General features: G+C 47.8%; 1 protein-coding gene across 4 annotated transcripts in view; it reads left to right on the forward strand.

The window, feature by feature from the left end:
• The window catches only part of LOC101605572 (cytidine monophosphate-N-acetylneuraminic acid hydroxylase), a 79,132-nt gene that overhangs the window by 34,007 nt on the left and 26,695 nt on the right, over window positions 1-18,430 (forward strand). For all 4 annotated transcript variants that reach the window (XM_045132598.1, XM_045132597.1, XM_045132599.1 and 1 more), the window contains 3 exons: window positions 6,827-6,967; window positions 10,595-10,769; window positions 17,981-18,097. In XM_045132598.1, the coding sequence (XP_044988533.1) occupies window positions 6,827-6,967; window positions 10,595-10,769; window positions 17,981-18,097 (433 nt within the window). The remainder of the gene's footprint in view (window positions 1-6,826; window positions 6,968-10,594; window positions 10,770-17,980; window positions 18,098-18,430) is intronic.

The raw sequence follows: 18,430 nt of genomic DNA on the forward strand, positions 1-18,430 counted from the left end.
AGGAATAGAGTTTCATGAGACAATACCAAAATGTCAAATATTCATATCTCTAGAGTCCCGGAAAGAAAAAGGAAACCAGCGCGCTCTATAATATCCTCGCGCCAGACCTCAGGCCAGGTACAAGAAGGCGTGAGCGAGGCCATTGCTGTCAATGTAGAGGTAGAAACCATAGACATTTTAGACAAGCAAGTAGCAGAAAATGCAAAGAACCGTGAATTAGGCACAACTTAGGTGCTGCAGCAAAAGCACGATGTAAAAAAGAAAGGAATTGATAAGGTAGACTTTGTCAAAATTTAAAATGTTGAGGTCGGGGAGGTGGCTCAGTAAAGTTCTTGCCCCACAGTTGCGGGGACCTGGTTTTGATCCTCGAACTCATGTGAAAGCTGGGCGCAATGGTGTGTTCTTATAATCTCAGCACTGGGGGTACGGGGGCAGGAGGACATCTCGGGCCCACTGACCAGCCCGTCTAGCCTAACTGGTGAGCTCTGGGCCAGTGAGAGACCCTGGCTCTAAAAAGGTGCACAGCGCCTGAGCATCACACCTGAGGTTGTCCTCTGGCCTGTGCGCCAACGCCTGCGCACACACACAAACGTGGGCACACACATTTGAATCACCATTTCCTTATTTAAAAAAAAAATTTTTTTGTTTATTCTTATTTTTATTTGAGAGCGACAGAGAGAGAAAGAGGCAGAGAGAAAGAGAGAGAGAATGGATGCGCCAGGGCCTCCAGCCACTGCAAACGAACTCCAGACGCATGCGCCCACTTGTGCATCTGGCTAATGTGGGTCCTGGGGAATCGAGCCTCGAACCGGGGTCCTTAGACTTCACAGGCAAGCGCTTAACCGCTAAGCCATCTCTCCAGCCCTCACCATTTCCTTATTTTTGAGACAAGGTCTCACTGTGACGCCCGCAGTGAACCAAAGCATTTTCCCCCACCTGTGACTAGATCTTATCATTTTAAGGCTAAGTAAAGTTTTTATATGTTTAACTTTTGATTTTATGAAATTCTGTTGATTCTGGGCACAGTCTATTTGATTCTAGTCAGACAGGTGACCAAGCCCCCGGCTGTGAGGCTTTTCCACCTATGTCACAGAGATCGATTCTGTGTCTCAACACAGGAAGTGGGGAACAAGGGCAGGGACTGCTCACACACCAGCTGCGACTGTGGGCCACTTTCCAAAGAGAGGATCCTTATCTGTACTTACAAGATTTTATTGCACAATAAAAGAAGCATTTGAGACAAGTTTTTATAATCATAATTATGTGACGATGGCCTTTCACTTCCTGACATGGAGTTTGCATTCTGGTCCTACCACCATTTATTGGGACCAGTTATCTGACTCCTAGGAACTCACTCGTCTCATGATTCAAACAGGACTTAACCTTTTGAAATTATTCTACACCTCTCACCATGTGTTTACCTATGTGTAGTCATTTAATGTCGTCTTTTTCTGGTGGGTTTCCTTCCTTTCAATGTCGTTGTCGACATTTTATAGCATTCTCACATCTTTTTAAAAATTTAATTTAATTTAATTTAAATTTTTATTTGTTTATTTGCAAGGAGGGGAAGGACAGAATGGGTGTACCAGGGCTTGTCCAGACACATGCGCCACCTCGTGCCCCTGGCTTTATGTGGGTGCTGGGGAATTGAACTCAGGTCATTAGGTTTTGCAGGCAGGCGCCTTAGCTGCTGAGGCATCTTCCCAGGCCTCTCACATCTTTTAAGTTGACCTAAGTAGGGTTGGCTTAAGGTTAAAAAGCATTATCTTGTGGTGAGGGCTGTTCCTTACTTATGTGTGATTTATCATTTACTGAGGAGCTAAAGTGTGGAGCTAGAGATAAATGGGTTGCCCCAAGAGCTCTGGAAGGGAAGGCTGCCTACAACACAGTGTGACGTGTGCCGGGTTCGTCCAGGGATGGTGCTGTCGAGAGACTGACTGACTCCTGGATGAGCCTGGGGAGCTACAATAAGAAGGAGGAAAAAAAAAAACTAAATTAAATTAGAAAAAAAGGAGTAAGTGGGGCTAGAGAGGTGGTCCAGTGGTTAAGGCACTTGGCCCACAAAGCCTAAGTGTTGGGCGCTGCCAGGCACCGGCTGGAGCCTTCAGGAGACAGGCCTGAGCTGCCAGGCACGGCTAAGGACTGCAGGCCTGCAGGATGCCACTCCCTCTCCAAGCCCGGCACACTTGAACTTGGGCTCTGCCCTTGGCCAGTTGCCCAGGAAACTCCTTATCAGTTAGCACCTTCACACAGCCCATCCCCCGCGACCCTAGATCACCTCCCCCCCCCCCCCATTGCCTACGTGCTGGAACGAATGTTCCCATAAGGACCTTGTATGCCCAATCCTTTAGGACCTCCCCCTCCCTCAGATGCTTCTTTTTTTTTTGTTGGTTTTTTTTTTTTTAAAGTAGAATCTCACTCTGGCTCAGGCTGACCTAGAATTCGCTATGTAGTCTTAGGGTGGCCTCGAACTCTCGGTGATCCTCCTACCTCTGCCTCCCAAGTGCTGGGATTAAAGGCGAGCGCTACCACGCCCGGCCCCTCGGATGCTTATAAGCCCATTTCCCTGACAATAAACCAAGAGTCTTTTACTTTCATGCACTCACCCACCCCGGTTGCCTGGGCACCTTTGGGGGTACCGTTGGGCACGTGGCCAGCCCCGGAGCAAGGACCCAGGAACCCACACCTAAGGACCTGTGTTCGATTCCCCAGCACCCACATAAAGCCAGACGCACAGGGTGGCGCATGCATCTTGAGTTCATTTGCAGCAGCTAGCAGGCCATGGGGAGCCCGTTCTCTCTGTCTCTTTTTCTCTCTCACTGCTTAAAATAACTAAATACATGTTTTAAAACGGAGCAGGCGTAGGGGGCGGTGGGTAGTAAGGATAAACGGACGATACCTAGACAGCAGTTCATGGCCGGGCACGATGATGACGTACACCCATAGCCCCCGCGCTCGGGCAGCTGAGGCAGGATCGTCACAGGTTCGAGGTCAGCCTGGGCTACATAGGCTGCAGTGGGGGTGAGAGGCAGGGAGAGAGGGCAAAGGCAGAGGTTCAGCACGGGGTGCAGGCGTTATGAGGAATGCAAAGGAGAAACAGGGCTCCCAGACAGGAGCAACAGTGGGTTGGGGTTTTCCTAAAGGGCTGTGGAGCCAAGTGAAGAGCGTCTCATGAGAATGGGAACAGCGTTCGACCGCACTGCGTTGGATGTCTGTGGTGCGAAGGAAGGATGAGTGTTGGCTCTGGAGGCCAGTTTGAAGCCACTACAGTCACTCAGGAAGGGGTAGTGAACGGCTCCCTGGGCTCAGGGAGTGAGAGGAGAATTCAGATGAAAGAAACATTGAGCTGCTTAGGTTACAAGGAGCTGGCGGAAGAAGAGGAGATGAGTACTTATGGGATGCTTAGCCTCTTGACACAATGCTGTCACTCACAGTGATTAGGGGCTGGGGAGATGGCTCACAGTTAAAGGCGCTTGCTCGTAAGCCTGCTGGCCTGAGATGACTCCCCAGCACCCACACAGAGCCGGCTGCAAAGTGGTACATGTGTCTGCAATCCCAGCGCGCCCGTGACCATGGAAGGCAATGCCCAGAGAAAAGCTTCCGGGGCCAGCTAGGCCAGCGCACACAAACAAAAACCGAAATAAGGCTGGAGAGATGGCCTGGCGGTTAAGGTGCTTGCCTGCGAAGCAAGGACCCAGGTTTGACTCCCCAGAACCCGTGTACTCCAGACCCACAAGGGAATGCTTGCACACAAAGTGGCACACACATCTGGGGTCCATTTGCAGTGGCTGGAGGCCACGGTGTGCCAGTTCTCTCTATCTCTTTCTCTCTTTGTCTCTCTCTCTCACACACACGCGCACACAAATAAAATAAAATAAAAACAAAATAATAAGCAGGGAAAACTTGTCACAAGCAGGGTGGAGAGCGAGGACAAACACCCTAAGATTATCCTCAGACCTTCACTTGTGTGCTGTGGCACACACATACCCCACACACGTACATCACACATATCATGCATATCCACACCCACACCTACACCCACACACACACACACACACACACACACACACAGTAATTAAAAGCTATGCTTCTGCATGTAAGTAGTCAGGTGTTCTTGATACCCTCAAACCCCTCAGAGGAAATCAAGATGCCCATTTCATTACTGTTTTTGGAGAAAGTTAGAGGAGCATTGTTGTGGACGCTTGTGAGCACCACGCACGCTTTGGAAGAGAGGAGACTGTAACGCTTCTCAGGACAGACAGCTCAAGTCGGGGAGACCGGCCAGTGCGCGATGGCAGCAAGAGGACAGGGTGATGGCATTTCCTGGAAGCGGCAGGACAGTCACATGGACGCCTTCAGGTGCCGTGATAGTATGTTCACTGCCTCTGGAAAATTGTTTCCACCACCATCGGTAATGCGTCAACTGAATGCCTCAAAAATACAACTGTGTGTGTGCGTGTGTGTGTGTGTGTGTGTGTGTGTGTGTGTGTGTGTGTACACGCGCGCACACGCGCGAGAGAGTTTGTTTAAATTTTGTTTATTTATTTGAGAGTGACAGAGAGAGAGAGAGAATGGGCACACCAGGTCTTCCAACCACCGCAAATGGACTCCAGATGCATGTGCCCCCTTGTGCATCTGGTTTATGTGTGTCCTGGGGAGTTGAGCCTTGAACCAGGGTCCTTAGGCTTCACAGGCAAGTACATAACCGCTCAGCCATCTCTCCAGCCCTGTGTGTGTGTCTTGACTACCATATATCAAGTCTTAGTTACCAGAATTTTAGCTCAAGGAAGTAAAACTCTCTTTACCAGAAACACCTACCTGGGGGCTGGGGAGAAGGCTCAGTGGGTGAGGCACTTGCCGCTCCAGCACGGGGCTGAGCTTGTGCCCCAGCGCCCATGTCAGCGCCACGCAGGTGTGCCGGCTGCCCACGGTCGCAGCACGCAGGAAGTGGCGTCGGGCTTCCTGGGAAAACTGGCTGGCCAACGCTCTGCGCTCAGACTGTGGAAGCCTGTCTCAGTTAATAAGGTAGACATCACTACAGAGGACATGCTGCACCAACGTCTGTCCCATGCACACGTCCACCCACACACGTGCAAACACACACGCACACCACACACGTGTCTACCCACACACGAGCAAACACATACCACACACATCTACCCACACACGTGAAAACACACACGCACACCACACACGTGTCTACCCACACACGTGCAAGCACACATGCGCACCACACACGTGTCTGCACACACGTGTGCAAACACACACCATACACTTGTCTCCCACACATGTGCAAACACACACATACACCACGTGTCTACCCACACATGAGTAAACACATACCACACATACATGACTACCCACACACGTGCAAACACACTCACACATCTACCCACATGCATGCAAACGCACATACACTGCACACCAAATACTCGAAACAAAAATAAATAAAAATAGAGAAAGAAGCATCTGTCTAGATAACCTCACAGACAAACGCAATGACAAATCCTCCCTTTTCTGCCCAACACCAGCACCACTCCTCTCTATTGTGACATGGACACAACTTTTTAAAAAATTATTTTTTAATGTTTTTTTCAGATTTATTTTTATTATTTATTTATTTATTAGAGACAGAGAAGGAGAGTGAGAGTGAGTCGCCAGAGCCCCTGGCCACTGCAAACGAATTCCAGATGCATGCCCCACCATGTGCATCTGGCTTACATGGGACCTGGAGAATCAAACCTGGGTCCTTAGGCTTCCCAGGCATGCGCCTTAACCACTAAGCCATCTCTCCAGCCCTTACTTATTTATTTGTGAGAAAGACAGAAAATGGACACACCAGGGCCTAAAGCCACTGCAAACAAACTCAAGATGCATGCGCCACTTTATGCATCTGGTTTACATGGGTACTGGGGAATCAACCCTGGGTCCTTAGGCTTCACAGGCAAGCGCCTTAACCACTAAACCATCTCTCCAGCCCTTGAGTGGCTGCCGTTTGGAGTTTAACTGAGGGCGCGCTCAGCTCTGATGAGTAGCATCATTACCTTCTAGCTGTGGGCGGGTGGTACAGCTCCGTGGTAGAGCCCTTGCCTAGCACACGTGGGAAAACGAGCAAGAGAAATGGGACCTCAGGAAGGACTCTGCCTGAGGACGTGTGTGCTTTCCTGTGACAAGTGGGCTGTCAAGGAAGGCACTTTTCAGACTTGATTCTAAAGTTGGGGACGGTGGGGACAGGACTTGTGACCTGCTCTGCGCTGTGCGGTCTGTGCCATACCGGAAGCCTTCATTTCCTCTGCAAAATAAACACACTCGTAGAAGTGGTTTTGTGATGCTTTGAAAGAGAAAGTCAATTAGCTTGTATCAAGTGCTTAGTCTAATGACCGCCAAATGGCCTGTAATCAATCAATGCATCCTGTACAGTATTCATTCAACATTAAACATGTGGGTGTAATCCCACTTGCTTAGAGTAATCCCAGCGCTCGAGAGGCAGAGGTCCGAGGATCTCTGTGAGTTCCGGAGGCTGCATAGTGAATTACAGGTCTGCCTGGGATAGAGTGAAGCACTACCTTGAAAAAAACCACAACAATAACCATGATTCATCAGACTTCAGTTCCAGTTGCCATCTCATTGAATTTAAAGGGTACATCACACAATTGCCTTGACTGACAGGAGCCTTAGCCTAGGTGTCCCCTGGGTCTTTCTGAGGTGTGAGGGAAGGGATTTAGAGAGTGGGAATGCAAGCCAAACAAAATACTCAGTCACTGCTGTAACCAGACTGTGTGTCCGACACTAAACTTACTTACCTGGAAACCCTCTTATCTCATAGGTACATTAAGGAAACAAACGTCAAAAATGACCCAAATCAACTCAACAATCTTATCAGGAAAATTTCTGATGTGGTCACGTGGACACCCCGACCTGGAGCCACCCTAGACCTGGGCAGGATGTTAAAGGACCCAACGGACAGGTTTGGCTTAAAATTTATGGGGGATAAAAATGCCTTATAGCCAGGCGTGGTGGCGCACGCCTTTAATCCCAGCACTCGGGAAGCAGAGGTAGGAGGATTGCCATGAGTTCGAAGCCACCCTGAGACTATATAGTGAATTACAGGTCATCCTGGGCTAAAGCAAGACCGTTGCTTGAAAAACAAAAACAAAAACAAAAAACCTTATAATTTGCCTTCAACATTACAGAGGACTCACATCTGGGCTCTGGACAGTTACCTATTTTTATTTTGCAACAATGTTAAGTCTCGTTAAGCTTCTAAGTCATTAAGACCCACGTATCACTTTTCAAAACAAGTTGTAGGGGCTGGAAAGATGGCTTAGCGGTTAAGCGCTTGCCTGTGAAGCCTAAGGACCCCGGTTCGAGGCTCGGTTTCCCAGGTCCCACGTTAGCCAGATGCACAAGGGGGTGCACGCGTCTGGAGTTCGTTTGCAGAGGCTGGAAGCCCTGGCGCACCCATTCTCTCTCTCCCTCTATCTGTCTTTCTCTCTGTGTCTGTCGCTCTCAAATAAATAAATTAAAAAAATTAAAAAAAAAAAAGTTGTAGGACTAGACAGGGTGACATACACCTGTAATCCCAGCACTCCAACACTGGAGGTAGACAGCTCGAGGTTCAGGAGTTCAAGGTCACCCTGGACTATATAGCAAGCTTGAAGCCCGCCTGGGTAAGATGACACCTTACTTGAAAAACCAACAATGGAGGACTGGGGAGATGGCTTTTGTTGCAGCAGAGTTAGGACAGAGCTGAGCTGGGATGATGTAGAAATAACGAGAGAACCTACGACCTCAACGGCAGCTGTTCTGTACTGGGGAGCGGGTATACAGCCAAGGAAGACACCCCTTCCTCGCGTTTGAGGCTGTCACGCTCAGATGCAGCTGAGCATGTAAAGGGGACTGATGGGGGCAGGGGCCGGCAGGACAGAGAATGGGGAAGTTAAGGAAAGTGGAAAACACCCGTTTCTTTTTCTGACTTGTGTTCCCAGATAGCTCTGCCTCTTAGGTCTTGCTTGACCAAGTTTTAATCATAGATCCATTTGCATGGTTTGAGCCAATGGGTCCAGCATAGCCTGGGACAATGGATCCTGTGCAGCAAGTGACCTCATGGGGCTGTGGTCTGGAAAAGCAATTTTACCACACAGAAGTATTTCATTTGTGTTAAAACTTGTTCCAAGGCCAGAATATCCCAGAGACTTTTGTGACTCATTCAGTGCTTACTGGGGATCCCCCTTCCCCCCACACTCATTAACCCTTTCATGGATCAGTGGTCAAAGGCACTTCCCTGCAAAACCTGCTGGCCTTGGTTCAATTCCCTGGTACCCACATAAAGCCAGATGCACAAGGTGGCGCACACCCCCGAAGTTTGTCTGTGGTGGCAAGCAGCCCTAATGTGCACATGTACTCTCTCCCCCTTTCTCCCCTTTCTGTCTCTCAAATAAATGCATCTATTCCTCCCCTAGGGCTAGAGAGATTGCTTAGTGGTTAAGGCGCTTGCCTGCAAAGCCAAAGAACCCAGGTTCGATTCCCCAGGACCCACATAAGCCAATGCACAAGGTGGTGCCTGCATCTGGAGTTTGTTTGCAGAGGCTGGAGGCCCTGGTGTGCCCATTCTCTCCCCCGCCCTGCCTCTCCCCCTCTCTTGCTCTCAAATTAATTAATTAAAATTAAATTTAAAAGTATTTTTAAAAGATGTAGCTCTTATGAGAATTACAGGTAAAATATTCGAAAGTCCCACCCTTCATTGAGGACAAACCAATCTTTCTAAATTGCAAAAGTATTGCTATTCCTTCGCTGCTTAAAATTCTTCCAGAGATGCCTCTGGGACAAAAGACGTTTGTGTGTGTGTGTTAATCCAGCTAGACAGTGAGAAGCACTTTTTGTTATTCCACTCGTCAGTTGTCATGCAAGAGCCTTCCTTCTTCCTAAGATTCCCAACCACCCTCTCTAGCCTTCAGACCTACCTATACCACACAGCCATTGTCAAACACTGATGGGCATCAGAATAACCCACGCAGACGCTGGCTCCTCTCAGAGGCACTCACTCACAGAACTGAGGTACAGCCACTCCAGAGCATCCTGGGAAATGAGTCCGTGCCACGCCGTGTCAGAGCGGACAGGCAAGGACACAGAGACTCGGTGCGTAGCGGCCTTGTGAAGGAGAGGGGAAGGTCAGTCTTTGGCATTTAGCCAGGTCTTAGAGATGTAGAGGAGGAACCGGGCGTGGTGGCGCACGCCTTTAATCCCAGCACTCGGGAGGCAGAGGTAGGAGGATCGCCGTGAGTTCAAAGCCACCCTGAGACTCCATAGTGAATTCCAGGTCAGCCTGGGCTAGAGTGAGACCCTACCTCAAAAGAAAAGATGCGGAGGAGGGCGGAGGGACAGGAATTGAGGTTGAGGGTGGGGCGAGAACAATGGAAGTCTTGGATTCAGTGGCTGCAGGTACTTGAAAGTAAATACAGCTAGTTGAAAGGGGCGGTCCTGGTGCACAGAGTTCCAGGGACACCGCTTCTGTGAGTTGTCGCCCATGCTGGGATGCGCCTTCCAGATGCAGCCGCCTTGGAGTCAGCCAAGCTCCCATGAGAAGCCCCTCACCCAGCCTCCCGGATGAGCTCGTTGGTGCCCAAAGCCAGACTTGGGTAGACCCGCTTCTCTGGTCTGTCATGGGACAAGTGACCGTTTGTTCACATCTCCACAGGAAATGTCACACAACGCAGTGCTCAATTACGTATTTGTTGACCGGATAAATGATTTCAGTCCATCTTTGAGACAGATGCGAAATTTTGTGCCTCTAATATATGGTGGTCTGACTGCTAATCAGACCCCAGCCGACAGACCATTTAATCTTTAAATCCAGTCGGCAATACGAACATTCCTGAAGCTCTGTCCATCCCTGGGAAGACAATGGAGCATGGGCTCTTGATTCTTGGGAATGGAATAGGCTATGAGCTGACTGGACAAGGGAACCCTAAGGAAGGAAATAGGCCCAAGTCTGGTAGATTTGGAGGCACTGGTAGGCGTCCCTCTCCACAAAGCTTCATTTTGGGTCTGCTATGTGCCCAAAGTGGCAGTGGGTTCTTTAAAAAAAATTATTTATTTATTTATTTGACAGAGAAAGAGGGAGAGAGAATGGGCACACCAGGGCCTCCAGCCACTGCAAACTCCAGACGCATGCCCCACCATGTGCATCTGGCTGACTTGGGTACTGGGGAATTGAACCTGGGTCCTCAGGCTTCACAGGCAAGCACCTTAACCGCTAAGCCATCTCTCCGGCCCATTGTTTGTTGTGTGTTTGTTTTTTATTGAGGCAGAGTGTCAACTCCAGCCCAGGCTGACGCACTCTGTAGACTGATGAGGCTAGCCTGGCTTGAGTCCTCCCACCTCAGTCTGCCAAGTGCTGGGGTTAAAGGTGTGTGCCACTTGCATGGTGTAAGCACACACACACACACAGGTTCAGGGGTGCAAACTCACACTTGTGCAGGAAGTGTCCCTAACTATTGGGAAATCTCTCCGGCCAGTCTTTTGCTTTTTCAGTCTTAACGTTGCCTGTGTTGTCTGCTGCCTCCTTCACCATCCTCACCTTTGTGTCGTCAAGCAAGGGCATCGTGGAGCCTCCAGAAGGAACGAGAATTTTCAAGGATTCCTGGGACTTTGGACCCTATTTGGACACCTTGAGCGCCGCCGTAGGAGATGAAATCTTCCTTCACGCATCCTGGATAAGAGAGTACTTCACGTGGGCTGGATTCAAGGGCTACAACCTGGTGGTCAGGGTATGCCGTCCAACTTCCCAGGGTCTCTGATTTCCTGTGCCAGGGAACTATTTGGAATTCTGTTTGTTCTCCAATTTGCTTCCCAGTAAACGTTCATGAAGTCCGACAGAGGACAGATCCAGCAGTGTGACAGACAGTCCTGGGAAGGTTTCAGGCTGTTGTCAAGTAGGCTTCAGGATTATTTTAAACATTTTAATGTATTTATTTATTTATTTGAGAGAGAGAAAAAAAATGGGTGCGCCAGGGCCTCCAGCCACTGCAAACAAACTCCAGACGCGTGCGCCACCTTGTGCATCTGGCTTATGTGGGTTCTGGGGAGTTGAAAGAACCCCCAGAGGGAGACCGTCACTCAAGTCTCGAGATAGCATGCACCCAAAGACACACGGGAGACCAAACTTGCTGCAAAAGCATGAGGCTTCATTCGGGAAACCAGAGCTCTGGGGTCGACACTTGCCTCACGCAGGAGACAGAGGAATTGACCCTGAGCCTTATTGGGTGTCTCTTTTTATAGGGTTTTTAGCAAGGAAGAGAAAGGGGAGGGGGGTCACAAAAGTATTTGCAAAGCTTGTACAGTTATGTCTACATATCTTATTTGTGCATAACCAGAGTTTAAGTCCTTGGTCAGGTTGTCTTGGGAAACTATTTTATTATTTTGGTTTTTCTCAAAACTGTATTTTTGTTTTTCCTCTTCCCGGGAAAAAAAAAAAAAAAAAGTTTAGGTTGACCTGACCAACCCATATCTTGGGCCACCCGCACCCTATCTTTTAGCCTATTTTTGATTTATTCCTTCCTGAATATACAGTTCAGGTTGTCCCCTAGCTGTTTCTTCACTAAGTTTACTTTAAAATTTTCCATCCTGCCTTTTCTTCCCCATTTTTTTTTCTGAATAGTTCTAATCCTAGAACTTTTAATCTGTATGGCATTTCAATCAAGCTCTATAATTTAATTTGAGGAACTTTAAACACACTTATTTTAAGTAAACTTTATCTACGACAACAGGAACATATGGTGTAGACAGTCTATTCCCCTCTTATTTTTTCCTCTCATGAGAAGACACTCCAACTGCTTTAGGGGACTGGGTCGAAGACATCAGATCATTTAATACTTCCTGCTGAACGGGACATGAAGTGGAGACTTGTTGCAGTTAGAGAATCTCTCCTAGAGAGGGGAACTATTTTAATGGACCCCGGAGTGTAGGAAGATAATCTTGAAAGAGAACTTTGGAAAGAAAGAATAAAAGTAAGGAGTTACTGAGAAGTGAGCACACAACAAACTGGCCTTTTTGTAGGTGAAGGGAATCCAGGTAGACAGGCTTGGATTGTCTCAGAACCATCTGAGGATGAGCTGGCTGAGATTTTCTTTCAGAACTGTTCATTAAATGGCACAGTAGTATTTAACATGGCTTGTAAAACAGATGAGATGTCAGCAGAGTTATCAGAAACATATACACAACATTTTGATAATAAAGCGCTATTGGGTGTCATTAAAGGCTATACAAATATATTTTCTAGTCTCAGAACTTATTTATATATTTTAGATTTGAAAATAACCCTTTGAACATCTATAGTTGTTTTTCTTTATTATTAGAACTGTGGGGAAAAGATATTTTAATGTTTGTTTGTTTCCCCTCTTGAATAGCTCTTGTATTACTTAATAGGCCATTCATATATTTAAAGTATTTTTTATCTTTGGTTATACATTTCTCTCTGAGTGTTTAAGACCATGCAGATAGCCAAAAGTTAATTAAGGATTAATTTTGGAGGTCATTAATGGCTCTCCAAAGAGACTTTAGGGACACAGGAGTAGCCCCAGAGCTTACTGGTGCCTTTTGCCTGTTAGGATGAGTCAGGGCCATGCTGGCCATGTAGTTTTCCCTTCTTTGGGAAGTCAGGAGGACTGATTGCTCCTCAATTGTGACTCTTCTGTTTCAGACTGTACACCAGTTTTGTTTGGGTCTCCATATCCTCCCTGCTCAGGAAGACAGGTGACTTACCAGGGGGCCAGTGTAGAAGTGTCCCATCATCTCCAGTGGCCTCATGACATGGGAGCACAGGCCAAAATATTGACACTTTTTACTCTGATGATTCCAATTGGCTTTGGCTTCTACATAGGTGATTAACACACTTAGAAAGGAAGTTACACCAGCCTGGATGTATGTACATATAGAGCACTTTTAATTACTGAAATAGACTTAATTAAAGAATGGCACAAGGGCTTCTAAAATCATTTTGTCCTATCTTTAAAATTTTTGTTGTACTGTGGTAGCATAAGCCATATATCTGAGGTATAGAAAGTAGGCACATCTCATATTTTAAATATCTAACATTTGTAAATATAGGCAGAACCTGTTACCAGTCTTTAAAACAGTACCAGTTGATTTACAAACTTAACTCATTTAACCTAGAAAACAAGTAAGACAGTATAAGGTCTTAGCACCTGTGTGAAACATCTTTGATTAGTTCAGATACCTGTGTGGGTACAAATTACCCAGAGAACATTGGAAAAAGAACCATGGAGCTTGAATTTTTTTTTTTTTTTTTCCCTCAGAGGAGGACCATTGTTTGAGCATGAGGCTGTGCCCTAAAGTAGGGAATATGTCTTAAGGGTTAATTTTGTTATAAGCACTGGACTTAAGATGCCAAAATTGAGACAGTTACTTTACATACAACAGAGTAGAATCTGGTCTTTTCTTAAATTATTTTTTGTTTTTATTTTTATTTATTTATTTGAGAGTGACCGAGAGGAGGAGGAGAGAATGAGAGAGAGAGAGAGAAAATGGGCACGCCAGGACTTCCAGCCACTGCAAATGAACTCCAGATGTGTGCGCCCCCTTGTGCATCTGGCTAACGTGGGTCCTGGGGAACCGAGCCTCGAACCGGGGTCCTTAGGCTTCACAGGCAAGCGCTTAACCGCTAAGCCATCTCTCCAGCCCAGAATCTGGTCTTTTCTGAGCCAAAACAGCCAGTTAAATATTAATATAACCCTTGATAAATCTTTTTGAAAGAAAAAACATTATTTGACAACCAATGATTTTGGCTTAAACCTGATAGCTATTGATTTCATGCACCACAGAAATTTTTATTAACATAAAACAATTTTATGTTTTACCCATGACTTAAATTTGATAAAGCTTAAGCAAGCTATCCCAACATACTTTAGCCTGAAAATTTCTTTTTTTTTTTTTTTTTTTTTTTTACATCCGCACACCTTTATTTACAGACTTTAACATTCTGATCTAAGTACCACTCAAAAGGCATTTTTAACAAGCACTCTATGTCCCAACATTGAAAAATTCCTTCCTAGTTTCTTTCTTTTTGGGGCATTCGTGAACCCAATGTCCTCTTTCCTTGCAATATGCACATGATCCTTCTCAAGGGGCTTCCTAAAGCCCTCAGGTTCCTTTTTCCTTGTTTGCCTGTTGCCCAGGTACCCTGGCTGTCTAGGCCTTCCTGATCCTGATGCTCTTTTTTTTTTTCCTCCTGTCACTGCAGCCAATATCCTACTTAAGTTCCTTTCTTGTCTCCTTTCCCGTTTATTTTCTCTCTCCTTTGCTTCCTTTCTTTCTCTGTCTTTCTTTTCTTCCTCTCTCTCTCTTTTATGATAAACCTTCTCAGCTTCCTTAATTATGTCTGCCAAAGCTAGATCTTGTAAACCCTCCAGACGTTGTAATTTCTTTTTAATGTCTGGAGCAGACTGCCCCATATATGTCATTGTTATCGCTGCCTGTTGACCCGGAGAAGTAGGGTCAAAAGGAGTATATCTCCGGTGAGCCTTCATCAAGCGTTCTAAAAACACAGTGGGAGGTTACCTTAGCCAGATTCGTGGGGCAGCGGGCAGCCCCCCTGAGACCTGTCATCAGAGCCTGGCGGTAGACTGTCAGTCGCTCCCTACCTTCTGCCAAGTTGTAATTCCATTCAGGTTGGGTGAGAGGGAATCCCGCATCAATCTTATTTGGGAGCTGGGTAGGTTGCTCATTTGGGCCGGGGACATGCTAGGGTCAGGGGGAGGACCAAAGGCTCGTAGGGGCAGGGCCACGGTAGAATCAGGTCCTTCGGGACTTCGGCTTCTAGTCCCTGCCGCGGGCCCATCTCCTCCTCCCTTGGGTAAAGCTGGAGCGGGGAGAGCAGGGGGGTAAGGTGGGGGAGATGGAATCGGGGCAGAGGGCCACTCGGGAGGGTCCTCTATTTCAGGATATATTTTGGGCTGAGCCAAGGGGTCCAGGGCCATTCGGCTTGGTTTTCTCGTGGCTTGTTGGACCACTGCCAGGACTCAGGAGCCTGACCGTGGCGGGGGGGGGGGGGGGAGGGGTGCGGATCCAGGGCTTGACCCACGCGGGGGATTCATCATTAGGCTCTCCAAGACCAGGATGTATGGGTGTTGATCTGGGTGAGAATGTGATCCCTTCTGAAAAACAATATTCTTAACAGCAGAAATAATACTTAGATCAAATGCTCCCTCTGGCAGCAACTCAGAGGAGCAGAAAGTCTGCTATTTACCTTTTTAATTTGTACAGACAAGTTATGAGCCCTACTTCTAACTTTAGAGAAATGAGATACCATCAGAGTCGGTGGGGGCGTCACAGTCTGTCCCATAGTTAGAAACAAGAGTCCTCAAACAAACACAAAATAGATACTGACAAAAAGAAACCAAAAATCGTGACGCCTCCGATGCATCCAGAACAGAAAACCAAATACAGTTTCAGATGGAAGATGCCTCTGTGGTTTCTCCTGAAGGAGAAATACACGATCTTCCTTCACCAGATAGGAGACTGCCAGGCCACCCTGACTCTCCTCAGATCCCGGGCGTCCCCCAGGATTGCAGCCTGTGGTCCCGCCGACCACCATTGTCAGGTCCTCATGGTCCTGAACAATAGCTGCCCAAACCGAAAGTAAAACAGATCAGAGCAACAGAAATCATTCAAACATTCAGACAAGCGGTGCCGCAGACATTTACACTTTTTAAAATTCTGCTTACCTCCAAGGGGGTCCCTAGAGTCCTGGGTAGATGTGCAAATCCCGGATGAGCCCCCAACTGAAAGACCCCCCCCCCCAGAGGGAGACCTTCACTCAAGTCTCAAGATAGCACGCACCCAAAGACACCCGGGAGACCAAACTTGCTGCAAAAGCATAAGGCTTTATTCGGGAAACCAGAGCTCTGGGGTTGACACTTGCCTTATGCAGGAGACAGAGGAATCGGCCCTCAGCCCTATTGGGTGTTTCTTTTTATAGGGTTTTTAGCAAGGAAGGGAAAGGGGAGGGGGTTTCACAAGGGTATTTGCAAAGCTTGTACAGTTATGTCGACATATCTTATTTGTGCATAACCAGAGTTTAAGTCCTTGGTCAGGTTGTCTTGGGAAACTATTTTATTATTTTGGTTTTTCTCAAAACTGTATTTTTGTTTTTCCTCTTCCCAGGACATAAAGTTTAGTTTGACCAGACCAACCCGTATCTTGGGCCACCCACAGCCTGTCTTTTAGCCTATTTTTGATTTACTCCTTCCTGAATATGTAGTTCAGGCTGTCCCCTAGCTGTTTCTTCACTAAGTTTACTTTAAAATTTTCCATCCTGCCTTTCAGAGTCAAACCTGGGTCCTTAGACTTAGCAGGCAAGTGCTGTAACTGCTAAACCATCTCTCCAGTTGTTTTATTTTAGTAACACAATTTCTCTCCCATAGCCATGTGTCCACTTTTTTGTTGTTGTTGTTTTGTTTGTTTGTTTTGGTTTTCAAGGTAGGGTCTCGCTCTAGCCCAGGCTGACCAGGAACTCACTCTGCAGTCTCAGGGTGGCCTTGAACTCACGGAGAATCCTCCTACCTCTGCCTCCCGTGTGCTGGGATTAAAGGCGTGCGCCACCACGCCCAGCCATGATTTGTTTTTTATGATTCTGGGTATTTTCTGTTGCTTTGGGTATTCGGCCCGGTAGGAACAGTTATTTGAGCTGCATGATTAGAAGGCGGAGGCCATCAGAGAGGTGGCGACTTTGAGCAAGGTGAGAAGGACACGGGTAGTTCCTAGGCGCAGGGGTGCAAGGGCCGTGAGGCGCAAACCAGGAAGAGGCCAGGTCGCTGGGCAGAAGCGGTTCTCCCCGCCGGTGCACACGGCAAGCTCAGCGGTCAGGCCGTTCAGTGGTCAGTGCCAGAGGCGCTCCACGAAGAAACAGCCTGGGGGCGTGGCTCTGGTAGAGGGCTCGGAGCTCAACAGCAAGCCAAGTTCCGACAGACAGGGCGCCAAGGAAAGAGTAGGTCCAAAGTGGGCCACGCAGGGCATGGTGGTGCATGCCTTCAGTCCCAGCGCTCCAGAGGCAGAGGTGGGAAGATCACTATGAGTTCGAGGTTCGAGGCTACCCTGAGACTACATAGTGAATTCCAGGTCAGCCTGGGCTAGAGTGAAACCCTACCTCGAAAAAACAAACAAACAAAAAAAAAAGTGGGCCAGACCAGGGGCAGCTCTACAGAGGTCCGGCAGCCCTTCCCTGAAGGGTTTTGCTCTTGGCAGGGGTCTTCCCTTGTTCAACAGCCAAGGATCTGAGAGCAGACTTAGGTAGCTTACACACACACACACACACACACACACACACACACACACACCACGGGGCATACAAATAAAGTGAAATCCCGGGGACCGATCAGAGACATCATGAAATTCACCAAGATTCAGAAGTCCCTGCCCAGCCCTCTGTTGACCTTAGCCCGCTGTACTGAGCGCCGGGCAAGCGGCTGAGCGGGGAGCTGCGCGTGCCAGGCTGCAGTCCCCACCCTCCGTGCACCCCGACTTCAGGCAGCCCGAGAACAGCCCCGACCTGTCCCAATAGGTGCATGAGGACAGCAATGCCGAACTGCCTGCTCCAGCTACAGTTTGGGGAGCGGACCCCTTTCCCCATCTCACATCCTCCATACGTGTCGTTGACGTTAGTGATAGAGAATAGACTTGCTGATGGAGATGAAGACTGTAATGTTATCTGTTCAAGGGGAGGGGAAGGATGGTTGAATGAGCGGGAGAGAGAGGAGGGAAGGAGAGATAGGAGGGGAGGAGCGAGACAGGAAGGAAGAAGAGAGGAGGGAAAGAGAGAGAGGAAGGAAGGAGAGAGGATATATTGACTTGAACTCACCGATATCCTTTGGGGATTTAGGCGTCTGCATTCTGAAAATTGTTGAAAGATCTTGGCCACCAGATTAACATTCTTCTTCCATTTGCCATATTTTTGTTTGGCCAGATGATTGAAACGGATGACGACTTCAAACCTTTTCCTGGAGGATATGACTACCTGGTGGACTTTCTCGATTTATCCTTTCCGAAAGAAAGACCGAGCCGCCAACATCCCTATGAAGAAGTAAGCAGTGGCCTTGGTGGGAGTCTCTTCCCTTTCCTCTTCCTCTTCCTCTCTCTTTTTGTCTTTCCTGCCCTTCCTTCTGTTGACTAAGAAACACAAAGTGAGGGATGGAGGGGTGGCTTAGCAGTTCACGCGCTTGCCTGCAAAGCCAAAGGACCCAGGTTCAATTCCCCAGCACCCACGTAAAGCCAGATGTACAAGGTGGCGCATGAGTCTGACGTTCGTTCCTTTGCGGTGGCTGAAAGCCCTGGCGTGCCCGTTCTCTCCCTCGCTTTCTCTGCCTCTCTCTTCAAGTAAATAAAATAAAAGTTTAAAAAAATTATTAGAAAAGAA

Source organism: Jaculus jaculus, chromosome 13, assembly GCF_020740685.1.
Source record: "Jaculus jaculus isolate mJacJac1 chromosome 13, mJacJac1.mat.Y.cur, whole genome shotgun sequence".
NCBI lineage: Eukaryota > Metazoa > Chordata > Mammalia > Rodentia > Dipodidae > Jaculus > Jaculus jaculus.